The sequence below is a fragment of the Bison bison genome, unplaced genomic scaffold, assembly GCF_000754665.1.
Source record: "Bison bison bison isolate TAMUID 2011002044 unplaced genomic scaffold, Bison_UMD1.0 scf7180017864239, whole genome shotgun sequence".
NCBI lineage: Eukaryota > Metazoa > Chordata > Mammalia > Artiodactyla > Bovidae > Bison > Bison bison.
Window position 1 is genome coordinate 6,921,754 of NW_011494811.1, and position 20,717 is coordinate 6,942,470.

At 36.0% G+C, this 20,717-nt stretch overlaps 1 protein-coding gene across 3 annotated transcripts in view; it reads right to left on the reverse strand.

The window, feature by feature from the left end:
• Nucleotides 1-4,707: 4,707 nt before the first annotated feature.
• ZBTB1 (zinc finger and BTB domain containing 1) overlaps nt 4,708-20,717 on the reverse strand; it is a 26,186-nt gene continuing 10,176 nt past the window's right edge. The window contains exons 2-3 of one of the 3 annotated variants that reach the window (XM_010846781.1): nt 13,856-15,771; nt 4,708-6,780 (exon numbers count right to left, since the gene is read on the reverse strand). In XM_010846781.1, coding sequence (XP_010845083.1) covers nt 6,744-6,780; nt 13,856-15,753 — 1,935 coding nt within the window. In that variant the 5' untranslated portion in view covers nt 15,754-15,771 and the 3' untranslated portion in view covers nt 4,708-6,743. Of the gene's footprint in view, nt 6,781-12,570; nt 15,772-17,948; nt 18,018-20,717 lie in introns of those variants that run through there. The other 2 variants (XM_010846780.1, XM_010846779.1) reach the window with 2 other exon arrangements.

Below are 20,717 nucleotides of genomic sequence, written 5' to 3' on the forward strand. Positions count from 1 at the left end.
CCCTCCCAGGTCCCCGAGGCGGTCCGCAGTCTCCGCGGCCCCGGAGCGGCCTGCAGCTTGGGGGCGTTAGGCTCGCGCCTCAGGCCAGGTGTACGCGCTTTTTCTCAATTTTCACCTTCCCTGAGGCAGGATTCGTCGACGTCCGTTGGATTGGCAGGGCAAGAGGCCAATGAGTAGCGCGAATTCCCAAGCAGGGCGGGAGGAAAGGATTGGGGCGTGGCGCTGGGAGGAGTCGCGGAAGCAGAACCTGGAAGAGGGAGCCACCTAGTCGGTTCGCTCAGTTCTTAAATCCTGAAATGTCGGTCAATTACTAGTGTCTCGGCCAACCTAGCTCGCTGGGGCGGGGCAATTCGTTCTGAGCTGGTGGCAGCAAAGAACTAGGGCCAGAGCTGGCTTTTTTCTTCTGCCCGCTTGTGGGCGTTGGCTTGGCGGGGCCTGGGCGTGAGGGCGGCTATGGCCCAGGGAGGAGGAGCTGGGTGGAGGACTGAGGAAGATGAAGTTTCTAGGACGGGCAGTCGGCCTCCTGTAATTTAATTTTCCGTGCTTCGCAGCGTCTTGGTGTGAGCTCTGGATATCTTATCTGGCGGCGGGGGCAGCAGGAGACCGGGAGAGCTACGGAAGAGGCTGACCATTTTTCCCTGCGCGCGGCGGCCTACAGAGTGGGAGGGAGGCATGGGCGTGGTTGCAACTCGTCCCCTTTCTTGACCTCACTTTCCGTTTTCCCTGCTTGTTTTACTTACCCCTTTAAGCTTCCTAGTCTCATCTCTGTGTTCTCTCGCCACTGCTTTTGTTATTTTCCGTTTCAAGTGCTTTATCCGCTGCTTTGAGTTCTCCGGGAAGCCTGTAGTCAAACCACACACGTTGAAGTATCATAAAATAACCCGGTCTCAACGCCTCTCAGGATTCTTTTAACCCAGGCGGTCGTAAACTCAGCTGAGTGAGAACTCTCAGAGTAGGTAGATAGAAAGGAGCGCAATTCATTCTGTCGTGTTTAAGAGGAATATGGGATAGGTGATAGAAGCAGGCTCCTATAAATGGGCTCCGGAAGGAAGACAGTAACAAAACAACAGTAACACTTCACCTTATGTGGGGAAGCTGGAGACATTCATTCAGCTTTAACAAGTCCCAGGATGTGAGAGTAAGACGACGAGTGCAATAGTGTGTCTTTATGAGGTTGACAGCTCAATAGAGGTAAAAATAGCTCAAGAGAAGTGCTATGGGGGACACAAAGGAGAGAGCACATCCAGTCGGGAAACTAATGTTCCCGAGGGCTTCCTGTAAGAGGTGACATGCCAGCCTCTGACCTTTGTCATTCTTTGCATGGGTTGTAGCATGGGCAAAGATGAGAGCAGTGTGTGCTGGGGGCAACTACAAGTTGAAGGTTGGTGTCGGTACATGAGGAGGGATACAAACAAGAAATAGTCTTTTCAGGTGGACGGGATATGCCATGATCTTTTCCCTGAGGCTATGGGGCCGTGGAGAGAAACATCTTTTGAAGGAAGTTAATGTATGGTTCATATTCAAGTTCTTTGAGACAGTGCTGGAGAAAAGCTTTTGAGAGAAACAAAAGTTATCTATAATTTAAAAAATAACGTTGACAGAATCCTATAAAGTTAACCAATGGATATTTAAGTTTCTTTTATCTAGTTGTGTATGTAATTTCCAATTTTTAAAAGTACATTTGCTATTAATTTGTTAATGTCATTTCACAATTCCCATCTCTTTTTCCATTAAAGAAGTTAAGGAAAAAATTTGAATTAGGCAAACTTTTTTAAAAATTAGGAATATAAGGATCAAACCAAAAATTTATATCGAAGTTGCCTTAAATGGTAAGTACGGATTTCTTGATTTTATTCTTAGAAATTCTTGCCTTTCGTGCAGTTGGAGAGCAATACACAGTCTTTATGGAACTAATGATATGTGATTTAGAGATAGGGCCCAACTACAACTGAAAGCAGAAGAGAACTATGAGAAACACTGACTCTTCAGATCTGTTGTATTCAGTCCTCACACACCTCAAACAAAGCAAGATTGTGAAAAAGCAGACATGCCAATTCTTATACACAAAAACCAAAATTAGAGCTTCAGAAGGGAGAGGTTCTTTTGTATAGTAACTATGTACTATCTCTCTGCAGAGTTATTACATCTTGCCATCTAACTACCACATTCATCGTTAATACAACTTTCTGAAACCACAGTAGCAATTTTGTCTGTATTTTCATTAGCTGTATGTTTTTTTTCTGCTCTAACTTTTTACTCAGTAAATTGATGTTTCATAAGTTTCATATTTTAAATGGCATCCTGAGCTTGTCCCAAAAAGACACAGTGTTTGCATTTTTATTTCATATGAAATAAATTTTTGCAGTTCTGGAGCATTATCATATACTGACCTTTCTTGGATTTTTAAATATTTTTCCTCATTTGTATTAAAATTTTTTTTTCTATTTTATGATTGTGGCTCATAATTCCTTAAACTTGTGGCACATTAAAAATGATCAAACTTAGCAAACTTGAAATGATATTCATCAACCTAAGTAATGGTGTGGCAAAACAGGTAAAGCCCTACCTACCGGTGGGAATGTAAATTAGTACAGTCTTTCTGGAGGACTATGTGACAATATTTTTTCTTTACCTTAAATATGACCATACCCTTCATTTAGCATTACTCTGTGGGATTTATCTTAAGGAAATAATGGAGCATGTAGGTATATTATTTATGATAACAGTGATAAAGGGGAAATGGCTTAAATATCTGACAATAAGAAATAATTATTTGACCTATAGTCATGAATTAAACGGAGAAGGCAATGGCACCCCACTCCAGTACTCTTGTCTGGAAAATCCCATGGATGGAGGAGCCTGGTAGGCTGCAGTCCATGGGGTCGCTAAGAGTTGGATAAGGCTGAGCGACTTCACTTTCGCTTTTTCACTTTCATACATTGGAGAAGGAAATGGCAACCCACTCCAGTATTCTTGCCTGGAGAATCCCAGGGGCAGGAGAGCCTGGTGGGCTGGCTGTCTATGGGGTCACACAGAGTCAGACACAACTGAAGTGACTTAGCAGGTAGCAGGTAGCATGAATTAAAAATTGTTTATAGGATTTTTAATGACACAGGAAAATGTTCTTGGTATAATTAAGTGGAAAAATTAGATACAACAGTTTTGTATCATCTTATCCTCTGTGTAGGATAATCATATATATGAGAATTGCATCAAAATTGGTTATCTCTAGAGGGTAGGATTATCAGTAATTTTTCTAAATTTTCTTTTTTACAGATGATTTTTAAAGCTTGGCTATCAGCATTCAACTGAAATACAATTCACTAATCCTACTATTTACGTAGAAATTACTACTGATTTTCAACAGGTGAGATCTGTTTGGCAGATTATAAATACTAGGGTGTTTCAAAATATTTTTAAAATCCAAAGACTGAGATTTTACACAGTCTGGATAAAACAAAACCTATATGTCAAATTTTCTCTAATGAACTCCCTAAATCCAGAAGAGTACCTGGAACACAGTAGTAATTCACTTGTTCAGTGTTTATTAAAAGTGACCTGAGACATTAAAAACTGGAAATAATAACTTCACTTTTTCCCTGTATAAGTGGAAGATTCTTTGCTTGCCTCTTACATTTCTGTACTAAATAATACTGCAGAGACCAAAAATTGAAACAAATTCACATCTGAAAATACTTGTACCTAGAGATACAAAGATGAATAAGATGAGGTCTAAAACTGTGTGCTTGTGGTAGTAAGGCCTACCCTAAGGAGATTACCTGAGCAAGAATACATTTTTTCCAGAATTACTAGTAAAGAAATTTATGGATATTCTGAAACCCTCTCATTCCCTACCTAGGCACAACCTTCATAAAGGTTGTGGATTGAAAAGGTAATGTTGCCCTGAAGAAAGGAGTGGAGTCAGTAGCAGCCTATAATTTGAGAACCTATCAGCAAACTGGAGTTCAACTTCTTATTATATTTAAGATCTCTATGAATACTGCCATTTTTTTATTCTTTGGATGTACCCGGTCCCAAAACATTTCTCCAATCACCTGTTATTAAAATTTCACCATCTGTTTCTTTGAATCTTGAAAAACTCAATCTTTAAAAGTTCTATTTGAATTGTAGATACACAATAATTGGAATACGACACTACTTTGCCTTGTACGGAAGGCTAAGGCTCCCAAACCTGGAAGAGAGACTTTTCTAGAAAAGTGAATCTGTGTAATAGCAGACAAATTGTACCTTCTTCGGTTTTGTAGAGTGCTAACCTCGAAGACAAGACTCTTGTAGAGGTCAATGAAATAATTTAAAAGAAGTAAAAGTCGCTTAGTTGTGCCGGCTCTTTGTGACCCCATGGACTATACAGTCCATAAATTTCTCTAGGCCAGAATACTAGAGTGGCTAGCCTTTCCCTTCTCCAGGGGATCTTCCCAACCCAGGGATGGAACCCAGGTCTCCTGCATTACAGGCGAATGTATAGCATTGCTGATCACTTGAAAAAAGAAAAACAATTTTTTAAACTTCTTAAATGGAAATTTAACAAAATGAACTACATTGATAAGGTAGCTATTTCTCTGAATAAATTGTTATTTTGAGAAATAGATTAACGCTCTAAAAGAACTAAATACTGTGTCAGTTAATTTTTATAAATAATTACCTATTTTTATATTATGAGGAAACCTAATTTGTTACCATCTGCTTGCCATGAGATAGTACTTTTCTAGTCATTCTGTATTGAAAGAAACCAGGATTTGGAAATAAGAATTTTAGTTAATTCTTTGTGTACTTCTTAAGGTGCTCAGGAATACTATAATTAGCTGTATCAGATACTTTATTATTCTGGTATTATAGAATGAAAGGAACAGATAACTTTTCAGCCAAATAATTTTTTAAAAAGAACAAGGTTAGAAAAGTACAGTATAAAAAAAGTAATATAAAGACATTTTAAATTCTGAACATAGAGGAGGAAATTTTATTAAAGCGTGGATTAAAAAAATGTAACAAAAATTCTCTATGTAACCCAATACTCCATTTTATACTAATATACAGAAAGTAGTCACATTATAGAATGCACTTATATCATTTATAATTATTATAATTTATTACATTTGTAGTTTAGTACAGTCAAAATTTAAGTCATATTTCTCCTGTAAATCTAATTCCACCAGTAATCAAAAATTGTTGAGTTTCTACTATATTGATCTGGCACCTTGAATTATTGATAGTGTTCTTTTATCTTTACTGTTTTCTGTTTACTTGTTAGAAGTCTGCAGTTCTATATACTTGTTCATATTTCTAGAAGAAACTGGCTATAGTTTTTGGTTTTTAGACTGTAACACTTCTCTAAGTTTGTTTACTTCTCTTAAAGCAGATGAATTCTTATGAATTTGAAGTCTTTAGTGGATTTCTCATCTCTCTTCTCACCCCTGTACCCAGTATCACATTTTAATTACCTTTTTCTGATTTTTAGTTAGTCTAATTATTAGAATATTCATGTTATTATCCTGCTTTATATCTAGAGATGTTAAATGACTTAAATTCTGCATCTGCTCTTAAATATGCTCTTAAGTTAGATCTCTTTATGCAACTCCCTATTAAAACATTTGAAAGCATTGGCATAAAAACAAAATAACCATTTCTGAATATATACATCTTGATATTGCAGATGAAACAATGATTATGATGATAATATTGAGTTGACTATGCAGTTAACCAAAACTACAAATATATTCACAATATGCAAATAATATGGCTGTAAGATTAATATGGTTGAGAAATGTATGTATATGTATCTTCAGGTTAAAATATCATCAAACATTTCATTTTCCCATGAAAGCTTTTTTAAACATGTTAACAGTTGTTTCATTCAATACTTAGTTGAATTTTGTCTTGAAATTTGAAAACTGAGAAGCATGGTATTATGTATTAATAACAAGAATAAATGTTTAACAGAAGCTTATTCTGCCTATTAGGTTACATTGCTAAATTGAGAAGGAAATGTGACTTGACACATTCTTCTTGGTTGTCTGTGATCTGTGAATATATACCATCATGGAAGTAATACCACTTCTGTTTTTTCTTAAAGCAACAGACTTAAAAGGGAGCCTCATTAATATTAATAATCAAGATTTGTGACTGGTATATACAGTGAAAAAAATAAAGGCAAATGTCACATTACACTAAGCAATAACTAGATTATCTTGTTAAAATATTGGTCTTACACGTAACGTCTTCTTTGTACCCACATCTTTTTATTTATAACCTGAACTACAGATTTGGGATATAATTTTTGAAACTAACTACATTTCATGATATATAAACTGTAATGTATTTTAAGTTTAGAATTATATGTGTTTACACAGATAGGTGATTATCTTACTTTATAATGTATTTCTAGTAGCCTAACAAGCCCTTTTATTTTAGGAGGGGCTCTTGAAGATAATTAGCATATAAAGTTTCATTTCAGTGTAGCTTTAATCACTGATGTTGTTTTCTTTAGCAGATTTTTTACAAATAATAGGAGAGTCACTGTGAATCGATTTTGTCACAACAAAGTGATTCCAAAGAGATCTTTACTGAGTTTTCTTGGATCCTTGCAACAGGAACTTTTGGGGTTGATGAGGTTTGTCAGAAGACAGAAAAGATGGTGTCACTTCAGATCTGATATTCCTGGGTCTGGATTTAAAGATTATCTGTTGATGATTGATTCTTCCCCATGTCCTCTCCAAATTCAGATCTCACTTCTCCAGAGGTTTAGAAGGCCCTATTTGACCACTGCCACACAGAAAAAGACAAAACTCAAGAAAAATAATATTGCAAGTTGACTGCTCTACAAGATACAACATAAATCTTAGGTCAGAATTTCATGACTTTTGGCACCAGGCCAGCACACTGTTAATTGAACAAAAAATGAGAACAAAAGCACAGATCCTAAAACTTAGATTTAACTTCTTCCCAAATGTAATTCACTATACCCTTTAAATATAAGGTATTCTTTTCACCAATATAATTTTTCAGCTATTGGGGCAACTTTTTCTTACAAGGGCTAACAAAGAATGGGTAGGACTCATAAATATGAAACAAAGAGGAGGATAGTCAGGTAAAGTAGGGAGGAAGGGAGCAGTTAAAAAGTACTTTCCTTCAAATAAAATAATTTTACAATGTACTTGTTAATAGCAAATCTCTGAATTAAACATACATCTAACAAGTTCATGTTCTTTTTATGAGTGCCTTCAGCCATCAGACTAACATTGTTCTCTTCAAATATTGTTTTACACTCTGCAAATGAAGTACACCCACACACAAAAAGGAGTGTTCCTTCAAATTCCTGTATTCATAGCACTCCTAACCTGCCCCAATGATTCTGGGTAGAATTTTATTTTTTGCAGCAATGATTTGCCCTAATGTTGTAATAAAAGAAATTTTTTATTTTTTCCACATCAAGGAACACATAAGCATTTGAAAGAAACAATGACTTTCATAATCGAGATGTTTATATTTCTGTCATCTAAAAATGAGCTCTGCTGATTCTGCTATAAGGAATTGGTTTAAGTAGAATAAAAACAACATAGTAACTTTCTAAATAAAGCTTAACTGGGATTCATGAGATGTCTACCCATTCTTTTCTCAAATAGGTAAGTACAAAGTTATTCAAATGTTCCCACATAAAATTACTACTATTCCTGACTCATGAAGTCATGTTTTTTTACATTTTTGTCATCCTTCAGTCCTAGAGTTTCCTGTGATTTTTTACTTATTACAGTGGTGATTAGTACATTGATACATTTAATTTACAGGCAAGTACTGATTTATAATCTTCATACAGTCTTTTTCTTGCCAGCAAGTAAGATGATTAAAAAAAATTATAAATGGCTTCCTGCCCACTAGTAATCTGTGGTGGAATTTGATAGAAAAGATGAACAATTTTGTCACTAATAATGGATTAGTGACAAAAACCTTAGTGATTTGGTTCTCCTAAATATAGTAAGGGAGCAACTTAAATGAATTTAACTTCTTAATGCTAAGTCAACTAAGCATATGCATATGTTATTAAACTAGTTTAAAATTAGCATGAATTTATAAGCTGCTATTGTCATTTAGTTTATATTTACCAATATTTAGAGACACAAACATTCTAAATCCTTGCACTTTAGCCTCTTGCCAGCATATAAATTTATAAGTAGCTAAATTTCACTTGGTCTAGACTCAACCCATATGTTGGAGCTTTCCTGGTGGCTCAGTAGTAAAGAATCCTCCTGCCAATGCAAGAGACACTGCCTCAATCCCTGGTTCAGGAAGATCCCCTGGAGAAGGAAATGGCAACCCACTCCAGTATTCTTGCCTGGGAAATCCCATGGACAGAGGAGCCGGGAGGGCTACAGTCCATGGGGTCACAAAAGTCATGATTTAGGGACTAAACAGCAACAACCCTTGTTACCAAGGAATAAGTCCTTGAGTTTGATAGAAGGCAATGAAAGTGGGCCACCTAAAAGATTATATATTTTGTATGGAATCTTCACCATCTTCTAGTCTCACCTTTTAAAAAAAATAACATTTGGCAGATGGTAGATCATTAAAAGTAGTAGGCTTTGTTAAGTAACAGTAAAACCTATTGTATAGGTTTTAGAAATCAGGCAATAGATGCATGAAATTAAAATCCAATTAGATGGGGAGGGATGTTGTTTCACTTAAACCAGTTGACTATTCCATTTCTTAAAAGTTTGCTGCTAGGTTAGGGTGGATATACAATTGTTTCCTGAAATTATCTTTCATTTCTTTCACAAGTAAGATTGTAAGCTTACACTAGAAATACATACTTTTGGTAAATTGAATTACAGATGGCTAGAATAACTTGTTTTTAGACAGACTTAGATTGCTCTGTAAACTTTAATCCTTACAGAATGATAATTAGGGATTTTGTTTTGTTTTTTAGCCAAAAAATGAAGAATTTCTTATCCATATCACCTGCTAAGGCAAAAGAGGAAAACATTCTAGGGTCCTGATTTGAGGGGGGCACAATGGAGGTTTTCAAATGATTTATCACATAACCAATAAAAGGAAATGGTGACTGGTCAGAGAGGTTAAAACATAACAATCATAACAGAGGCAAAACATCACAGAGGTAGAAATATAAAGGAAAACTAAAACAAGAGTATTTAATATTCATTTCTAAAACATCATTCTGAATGATCTACTCAAAAATGTTTTGCTTCTGACTGATATATTTTCACATTATTCAATATGTTCATTTAGGTACCACTATTACCAGCTATCTTACCAGGCACAGTAGATGACAGATGATGAACAAGGAGCACAGAATCTCCTAGGAGCTCTGTCATACGTGTTACCTGAACTGAAAAGGCTTTTCTTTGTACTTCTTGGTAAAGTATGTTGCTTAATGGTTAAGTACAGGAATGTAGGAATCAAATAGGCCTAGTTTCAAATTTCAGTGCTAGTATTTAGCTTCTGTATGCTCTTAGGAAAAAGACTCAGTCTCACTGAACCTCAGTCCCCCATCTGGAAAATTATTGATAGAATACTTACTTCATAAGGCCATGACGATTCATTAAAATTACATCTGTATCAAGTGTTTAGCAGAGTACAAAGAGTGTTAATGAAATGGATGATGGGATTACTGAGAGCCCTGGGATGGGTAGTTCATAGACTTCCAAATCTGGGCCACAAATTCTAACACCAAATCTAACTTTATTTGCTTCAGTTCCCTGGCATTCATTCTATCACCTTGTTTACTGCACCTCAGGTATCAGGAGATGGGAGACATTCCACAAAGGTATGTTCCCACAGAGCCTTTTGGTATCCTGGGATCTTAGGCATTGTCAAAGCCTTCAGAGCACTTCTATCACTGAGAAGCATATGTCACAAAGGAGGTGGGGGTGGTGACAAATGATGAGCTAATCAAAGTAGATTAATGGCAAAAAAAAAAAAAGTGTAACTCAAAACCCATTTAGAATTAAATACACCAAACTACTTTATTCTCAACTATGTATGCATATACATATTCAGGTTTTTCTCTTCTGGTTGGTACTAATTTAGTGTTTTGTTAACAAGTTTTATGTTTAACTTAAACTGTTACACTGGGTCTTTAGGGAATTTTCCACAGATCTATTAAATACAGAAGTTCTTTAGTGATATATAGGAACATGTATTGTTTAACCAGAGAATGTTACAAACCACCACCAGCTTCTCTTCCCACTTTTTATAAACGTTGGAATATTATCTCACGTTTATGCATATCCTTGGCATGTTCATAACAGCTGTTTCATTAGGCATTCTGTAGCTCTAATGGAATTAATCATTATTTTAGCCTATCAAATTCTATTTTTACTCATTACACTTTTTTTTTTTTACCTCAATGTTTCTACCTGGCTCCTATTTTTGTTCTTAACCACAATACTTGTGATTTTTACTTGGTCTATAATATTTCCTTTTAATTGGTGCTGGCTGCTCTAGAAAACTATCCTTATTTTAATTCTTTAATTTTTGTATCTTGCCCTTGGAGTGCTTCTTTTTGTTTATACTCAAACTTTAAACATTAGCCATTTTACTCATGTAAGTCATTTCTCTGAATATTACTTTAAAAATACAGGATTAAGACAAATTTCTGAGTCATAATCCACTAATCTCTGAGATTCTTAGTCCTGTTTACTAAAAATTATCAACATCTGAGCTGTGCTGGAATTGGTGGCAAGATTTTTTGCTGGAGAACAAAAGGCCCTTTAAGAAAGACCATATTTGTAAGAAATAACAAGATTCCATATATACCTATCTAGATTTCCCCTTCATTTTCACATTTGGAGCCTAATCACGTCAATTACAAAGACAGTAGGAGGAGGCAACATCCACAACCTCGATTCACTGTCTTCATAGCACTGGAGGGTAAGAAGCGGTATTAAGTAGGCATGACTCTGTAGCTCCACTCCGGGAGAGGGAAGTGAGAGAAAACTGGGCTAGAGAGGTGTCAGATAGTTTTCACTCCCCCTAGTTTTAAAAGGAGGCATGTAGTCATTAAATGAACTCTTAATGAGGAACATTGTACATATACTCAAAGCAGCTTATACTGCTGTAGCTAGTTGCAAAACAAAAGGCATGTGTCCTGTGTAACACACGGGGAAAACATCCTGTGGTGTGGCTTTGTGAAACTATAAACATCTCAGTTACGTAAAATTATGTTTAATGTTTATATATATGTTTATATATTCGCTTGCTAATTGGCTGTTAGTACATTTCTAAAACTAAACCCCTTTCCCAATGGGTGTAGAAATCATTTTTTACAGAGTGGTAGTATTTAGATAGGCTTCCATTCTTTAAAGGCTTCCCAGGTGGCTCAGTGGTAAAGAATTCACCTGCCAATGCAAGAGACATGGGTTCAATCCCTGGGTCAGGAAGATCCCCTGGAAAAGGAAATGGCAACCCACCCTGGTGTTCTTGCCTGGAAAATCCCATGGACATAGGAACCTGGCTGGCTACAGTCCGTGGGGTTGCAAAAGGAGTCGAACACAACCTAGGGACTAAACAACAAACTTGTTCTTTAATGGTGGGAAAGCCATTGCAATACAGGCTTTGAAGAGGGTCATGGAAAAAAGTGGTTCCAAAGAAAGTGATGTCTGCTGCTGCTGCTGCTAAGTCGCTACTAAGATGTTATATACTTTGGAAATATGGTTTGAGATCTATTCTCTGATGGTCTCTGGATTTGTTACAGAACTTTTATCAGGTTTCTTCAGTAATGTATATACATTTTTCATTTTAAGTTGCATTTCAGATTTAATAATTTGATAAACTACTGTATCCACGAACTAAGATGAATCATTTTTCTTGCTTTTTCTGCTATACAGCTTTTTTAAAAAAATACTGATTTCTCATTTGTCTTTTTGTGTATTTCCCCCATCTCTACTTCCCATTATTTTGCTCTAATACTGTATGGCTCCTGTAGTATTTCAATTCTTACTTAACACCTCTCACCATGTCCCCACAAATCTTTGAGCACACACTGTGGTCTTCTTCTCTTTCAACTAAATCTATGCTAGTCAATATGTCTCTCAGTTCTCTTGGCAAACTTGTTCTTTTATGCAAATTGTATATAAAAATATGACTTGCATATCTTTAAAATGTGATATAAACAAAAAACAATACTGTTAAATTACTGTTCATAATCACAAAATTATACTTTTAAATATAGGAGTTATTTAAAATCCCTTTCATTATGAGAAGGGTATTACTATGCAAGTAATTTACATTAAAACACATTCTATCCAACAGATGTGTGGATTTGTGGGCTGGTTTTGCCAGTTTTAATTCACATGTAATTCATGTAGACCTCGTGTCAGCAACAACTAACAGTAATACTACTTTATCTAAAAAATGATAAACTATTTACATTTATATGTTATTATTTTATAGTCCTCAAATTTTATAGTCCTTTACAGAAAAAAAAGCATGTTGATAAAACTGTAATTTTCCATAACACATTTTCTCCAAATCTTAGTATAAAACACAAGACATGTTTTTTTTGCACACTCTACTTTTATAGAACAACCAGATTTGTGATTGATTTCTTTATTTTATTAGATTAATCAATATACATGGCAGCTTTCTCAAATCTCAAAGTTCCAAAAGTATGTCATTTTAAAGGTGAAAAATCATTTTCCTTTAGATGTCATCTTCCTAGAAAGCTATTAAAGTCTATTTATAAACAAAAATAATTGATAAACTAACACATTTTAGAAATCAAAATATTTTAAATTATTTTAAATGAATACAAGATATGCTTTTTTAATTAACTATCATAGTTAAATTTAATATCACAAAACAAAACGACTTGTCCCCACTAATTTGTCAAGTGGAGTAAAGTCATTGGGTTTTTACACTTAATATAAGTTTTAAATGTGATTATTAAATGATAATATTTTATCAATTATAGGAAATATTCATTTATAGGAATTTCCTTAGGTCCATCAATCTTTTTAGGCCAAGTTTGAGCCCATGTCAACCTTCAAGGTTAGATTCAGCACACCTAACCTGCCTACTAAGTTTTCAATTTAAGAATATGAATTTCACTGGTAAGAGGGAGATAAACAGTGGCTAAATCATTGTTCAACTTATAGGAAAAAAAAAAAGCTAAAGTAAATGGGATAGTTTTAAATAACTACTTAAAAAATATATTTTAAAAATTTAAAACAGGAATGGCCAATGATATTGGGTTTAAAATTTCACAAGGTAGCCTTAAAAAACAAAATAAAATAAAAATTGTGACATCATCACCTTATTGATTAAAAAAAAAACAACCTAAGCTTCAATAGTCACTGAAGGGGTGACAACCACTTGTAATCTACATTTAAAAGTAATTTTAATCATAGCTAAAACAAACTAAAAACAAAGAATTCTATTAAGAAATAACAAAAATGATAAACATTTAATAACACCTAAAATGTAGATACTTAAGATCCTAAACAAAAATATTAAAGGTAAAAGGGCCTTGAAAATTTTTTTCAACAATTCCATCTTATAAAATCATTTTCTAAATAGCTCATATCCTTTGCTTTGGTGTTTTGTCTCCTATCAGCTAAACATTATACAGTAGAAAATCACTTATGTTCTTTTCAAATGCTTGGCATTATAATGTGATCTCATATCTTTCCTCAAGTTAAATTTTGCTCCACATATTCCACATGTATACAGATGAATATCCATGTGCTGTTCCAACTGTTCATTATTTGGAAATATCTGAAAGCAGACCTGGCATATAGTCTCACCAGCAGATAAATGAGAAATCATATGCCGTACATGGTCATGTTTTCTGAAGTTGCCTTGATCACAAATGGAACAGACATACCTGGCCATGCCTTTGTGCATGTCATTGTGCAGGCGCAATTGACGTTCTCTTAAAAACTGCTTCCCACATGTCTGACAAACAAACTGTTTTTCCTTGGTATGAACAGTATAGTGTTCTCTTAAGTGACACCGCTGATAAAATCCTTTCCCACACAGGTTACAAAAATGCTTTCGTCTGTGATCTCTTTCATTCTCTTCCATGATGGCACTCTTAAACACATCTTGGTCTAGGCAGCTAGACATATGTTCAACCACTAGATTTTCAGTTTCAAATCGCTGGCCACAATTAGGACATCGAAAAGGACAGGCAGAATGTTTAAATAACTGCTTCTTTTGGATACTGTTTATCTGGAAATGATTGTCTCTAAAATCATCCAACATTTCAACAAACATATCCCTTATTTCTGACTGTTCATCAGGATTCTCTTCCATGTCCATCTTCTCCTCGGCATTTCCTAAACCATTCATCGTCAGATCTTGGGGCTCTCCACATCTCTGGGCATGCTCCTGAAGCTGTCTACCCTTCACAAGTATTTGTCCACATTTGCCACATGCGCAGATATTTTCGATGTGTTTGGCTAAGTAATGAGATGACAGGTCCTCTTCAGTTATTGTGAGCCCACACAGCTCACAAGAAGCATTTTCAGTATCCTCTTGTACAGGACTGCTGTTGTTCGGGGGCCTCATATTTTCTAAACCACCTCTTTCATCAGCATTTATTGACATCCGAGGTTTTAGAGTTTTCCTCCCACTTTTTTTAATACTGACATCTTCTTCAACATAGTATCTATAAAATGGCTCTTCAGCTTCATCTTCTAACTCATCATTGTCAGTGGACTCATTACAGTCTTTATCAGTAACTTTAATAATGTTAAAGTCTTTCAGTTCATCTGTAGGAATATCCTCTGGTTCCATCTTAATGATGATTCTTTTCCTCTCAGCGGCTCTGCTCTTTTCTTCACTGGCTAGTTCAGACTCCACTGTGCTACTTTTCCTGCTTCCAGTGGTTGAAGCCGAATCATCAGCAGCCTGGCTTGTGTCTCCTCTGTATTTGTCTGTCTGTGCAGAAAAGGTTTTAGAAGAATCCTTTTCACCAAATTCAGCTTTGATATTACTGTCTTTTCCATCTCGAATATCCACTAACCTATGATAGGATCTTGTGTTTTGGTATGAATGTCTGTTAGTACAGGTTAGCACATGCTCATCTAGTAATTTTTCACAGCTAAAGCCAAATCCACAACTATCACAGGTGAAACTCCGTCCAAAGCGTCGTGATACACGTTCTTTTGGAGTAGATAATTTGGACACAGAACTCTTTTTACATACATCAAATAATGGCTCAGGAAAATTACCTAATTGCAACGACTCTTCATCAGGCTCTCTATTATGTGGTGTATTCACTGTTGAACTTGGCTCTGCACACCACCTATTAGCTTCACTGCCATTTCTAGCCACAGTGTCTTCATACATTCTCACCCCAAATATCATTTTGCTGTTCTGTTTGCTAGAAGCAGAAGATGAACATTTTGAACTAGAACAATCTGCATCCTGTATGTCTTCTAAGCAGTCAGGGACATTGTACAGCTGCAGGTAGTTCATTGCCACTTTAAACTGTTCAAAACTGGAAGGAGCTGTCATAATTTTTCCTAAATACATGAACTGCAAAATGAGATCAAAACACTCAGCACTAATTTTCATGTTGCTGAGATTCAGTTGTGCAGTACTATGCTGATGGTTCATGAAAAACATTCTAAAATAGGAGCTACAAGCAGCTAGAACAGCTTTGTGTGCTTGAAAGTAAATGTCATCAATCGCAATACAACAGTCACAGAGAAAACCCCATTCCCTTTGGTTGTTTAGCTGCTGAAGGACGTAGCTGCTGTGGCTGGGCTTTGCCATCTTCTATTAATTAGAGACCTATGTAAAACAAAAACATTAAAATCAGACAAGAAATCAGAAAAGCACTTGAAAAAAAAGAGCTGTCCATTCTAACGTAGTAAAACTCAATTAATATATACCTGAATCACTTTTAAAACTTAAAGGTGAAGATACCCAGCCATTTATTCAAGCTTCTCATTTTTATTTTAAGAAATACAAGCAAAGGTATCAAAAGCAAAACCCATCATTTTGGTTTCATTACAACTCTAGGAGGAAACATGCAATTTCAAACTAAATTTGAAAGGAAAAAAGACACTAGTTTTAAAGTACTTGAAGAATACAGTGAAAGCAAGTAAAATAGCAATTTGAATTGAAAGTAATTGCCAAATATTAAAAAAAAAAAACTTCAGGTGATTGATATAAAGGAATTATTGCTCATCCTTAAGTGTGATGCAGGTATTTTGGTTGTGTTAAAAGCATCCTATCTTTTACATACACATACTGCTGTGTTTACTGATGAAATGATACATCTAAGATATGCTTGAGAATAATCCAGTGGGGTGGGTATAGGCTATAAATGATACAAGATTGGTCCTGTGGTGATAACTATCGAAGCTAGGAGGCAGACATAATTCTATTTTTGTATGTTTGAAAGTTTCCTTAGAAAAATTCTACTCACTAAAGCTTATTAGACTACATGCAAATGGTACCAAGCAAATAGGTTTGGTCAATGCCTGTCTCTTAATTTATTAGAGAAGGAGTAATTCTGTATAAAGAAACAGGGGACCTATTTGGGAAGGAGGTATCTGTCCTTAGATTGTAAATTTTTCTTCATTTTTCACTCATTAAAAAAAAGGTATACAAAAGGAACACATGCTTATTGAAAAAAATTAAAACATAAAAGTACATAAAATAAAAACACACCTTAGGTCACATACCTCTTTCCAGAGATAACCTCTCCGATTATTTATCTTCAAATTTGTTTATATGTATACCTACAGAGTCAACAGCTATTGAGTATCCACTACATGCCAGACAAATAGTTTTGCTTTGGTTTTTTTTAACTTTTTTTTTTAACCTAAATGATACTGTACTGTACATATCTTTCTGCAACTAGTTTTCTTCACTTATCATCATATAAATATTTTTAATGTACAGAGCTGATGCTGAATAAAGACAGGAGCCCTGTAAGTTCAATTATATTACAAAGCTAAAATAAGATCCAATGTTAGCCCTGATTTTTAACCTGTATAAATAAAATTTCAGTATCTATCTTCTACTTGAAAATAAGTTCCTATGCAATTTGACTGAACATAAAAAGAACAACTGAACAAGCTGTTCACAGAAATAAAACATTCATGTCTCCACACCTTTTAATCTCTGCAGTGATAATTAGAAATTATCTAAATTTACTTACTTCTACTTGCTTTTTATCTTTTTGTCACAAATCACATGTGGGTCACATACCCGTTCCCCCTACTGCCTAAAGATCACCCTGCTTGTTTTCTTCCTGCCTGAAATCAGAGTTACACAGTAGGGACATGCCCCTGGTGAAATGAAGATGGCTTATGAGACCTACTGCCATCTTTAAATTGAAATGTCTGGACCTTTTCTGTAAGCCAGATCAAGTAGTATTACAAGTAGGTATAGTATTCCAACCTTGTGTAACTTAGATATCTGTATCAGAATTGAGTCATGTTCAGTATGTAGCTATATACAAAATGCAATGTATGCTCAGGTATTTATCAGTGTGTTATTTATAACTCGAAATGCCCGATAATAAGGGAGTTGTAAGTAAACCAAGGTAAATCCACTTCCAAAAATTCACTGTCATGTGGCCTTTATGAAAATTATATTCATGAATGAAGGCTATAAAAAAATGAGAAAATTTTTCAGGATGCAAAGTCAAGTAAATAACCACAGACTATGAAGTTATATAAAAATTACAATAACATAAAACAACAAATCCTTATTTAAAGAGTTAAAACACACACTCACACACAAATATTGACCCCCTCCAAGCCCATTTTATGTAGGATAAGATTTCTAGGTCTATAGACATTTTACAGCAAGGGTCCCCAACCTCCAGGATCTAATGCCTAATGATCTGAGGTGGTAGAGCTGATGAAGTACATAATAATAAAGTGCATAATAAATGTAATGCACTTGACTCATCCCAAAACTACCCCCCTGACCCCAGACCTTGGAAAACTTGCCTTCCACGAAACCGGTCCCTGGTGCCAAAAAGATTGGGGACACCACTGTTCTACAGGATTCAGAGAGACCTTTAATGAATAAAGAGGTAGATATTATCTCACATTTTCTTCTAATAATAAGAGTTGTTAAAAAATGAAACAAAGTCATCTAGAGGATAATGACTGTCCCATCTAGAAGCAGGGAAGAAATTCTGTTGGGGACAGTACAGTGAAAAGGCTTTGGGTCAGACAGGCCTGAGTTCCAACTTAGCTTTGCCACCTTAGATGACTTGGTTGTCCTCACTGACCCCAAGTGTCCTGAACTGTCAAAGTGGGGATAATTACACCTCAAAAATCGTATCAAACATGAGGCTTCACAGGAGCCATGTGTGAAATGTTCAGTACTTGGCACGTGATAACTAATGGAAGGAATAGTGGCAGTTGTGATGGTAGTGTCGCTTCCTTAAGCACAGGAGCGAAGTCTGACTAGACAGTCTTAAAATTTCCTTCTAAATAAGAGCCCATCCGTATGAAAGCCAGCAGTTTATCTGTTAAAACTTTCAGGTTTAAATGTCTTATGCTTGAAATAATGACATTAAGAGCTTAAAAGTTCCAAAGACCTTTCTAATCTAAAGGAAAAGCAGTTTTATGGTCAGCAACCAAAATGAATGCAGCCACATAGACCAATATGATAGGCACATCTGTAGCTAGTTATAATTCACTTAAATTAGTGAACATACATTCTGTGTTAAACAAAATACTAAAACGAGAATCGACAGCATTTTAACATACATTAACTCAAAAATCTGTTGAGTATTTTGGTGTACCAGGCACTGTATAAAGTACTGAGAATCGGCAACAACATAGGTATCCTATAATCTCAAGGATACATCACTGAGGGCAACTTATTGCTCTAGATGAGTTACTTCACTCAACACATACTCACATACTATGCATGAAGGCAATGTGCTGTGATGGACAGAACAAGGGCTCAGGGTCCAACAGACCTGAGTATGAATCCCACCACCACCATGTCTCTGTATTTCCATCTTCCCCTCATACAGCTGCAAGCTGAACAAGTACCTTTTTGTCAAAAATTAACGCTAATACTACAGCTCTTAGGCTGATATAAAACTGTTGTTTGTACAACATTACAACCAAGTTCTGAGTCAAGCTGATTTTAGGGAGAGTAACCTTTACTAGCAACCATTCACACATTAGCATGAACAACTCTCTTCTTGTTACATCTCATTCAGAAAAGCTTTAAGGCAGCTTAATAACACCAAAACAAAAACAAACAGAACGGCAGGAGGTGGAATCATGGGTGAAGGATCTAAATTCCTGTGAGACTTTTAGCTTATGTCTTGAGAATAATTTTTGCATTAAAATCTTTATTTTCACTCACTTTTATTAAACAATAGTTTCACTTGGAGACTGGGGAGCGGGGGGGTAGGGAAAAAAAAAAAGTTTCACTCAAATTCCAAAAGAAGTTTGCTCTTTTTTTATATCCTTAATAATGCTACCCCCCAAAAACATAGTGAACTTTGTTACAGTAAAGCTTGTTACCTGTTTTTAATAAATGTTTAGATTTCAATTCTTGTTTTTATAATGACATTCTGTGATTGCTTTTGTTTGTATATGACTACTAGCTGCATCACTGGTAGAGCAAGTTTGTACAGCCACAAGTCAAAGGGCTAGGGCTGAGAGCAGAAACTTCAAAGTTGATCCAAAGCTGAGGGTTCTCCCAAGGCTAGAAGGAAACCCAGTGTGGATGTAGTTCTCTAGAGGAATAAGGAGTTAGGTGATGCACTGGATTTTTAAAATTTTAGTTTGAAAAAGTTTAACCAGCTTTCTCAAATTCAAAACCAGCTACCAAGCACATTAAGAATATTCAGTAATTTAGATATTCAGAGGCTTTTAGAGCTTAGAGATCTAATCTGGTCAAACAGGCTTATTTCACACAAGGACAATGATGTAGTGCTGTTAAAACAATGTATTAAGGAGGGTTAACTGTGGTAAAGTAGGAACTGGGATTCCTGACCATCCAGATGGTACTAACCACTAAACAGTGATTACTACATACTCCTTGCAGTGTGCCCTTCTGCAAAGAACAGTCAGCAAGGATTGGGCATGAGTCCTTAACATGAGATTTATTAAGATCCTTGCACAAAATACTACCCAATCTGAACTCCCATCTGTAATGTGGTTGTGTCTGTATATGTGCATCTAGTCTTATTCAGTAGATGTGTTCCCTAAATTATACTTTAAGCTATTTCAGAAAATTTCTCACTGACATAGTAAGGTTTCAGAAATACTTTTCCTTCATTGCTAAATCTCTTAAATGGAAAAAAACAGTTTTGCTTGATGTTTCTATTGCCCTGCTGCTGCTGCTAAGTCGCTTCAGTCGTGTCCGACTCTGTGCAACCCCATAGATGGCAGCCCACCAGGCTCCCCCGTCCCGGGGATTCTCCAGGCAAGAACACTGGAGTGGGTTGCCATTTCCTTCTCCAATGCGTGAAAGTGAAGTCACTCAGTTGTGTCCGACTCTTCTCGGCCCCACGGAATGCAGCCTACCACCAGGCTCCTCCGCCCATGTGATTTTCCAGGCAAGAGTACTGGAGTGGGTTGCCATTGCCTTCTCCGATAAGGCGAATCAGTCAGTTCAGTTCAGTTCAGTCGCTCAGTCGTGTCCGACCCTTTGCGACCCCATGAATTGCAGCAAGCCAGGCCTCCCTGTCCATCACCAACTCCCAGAGTTCACTGAGACTCACGTCCATCGAGTCGGTGATG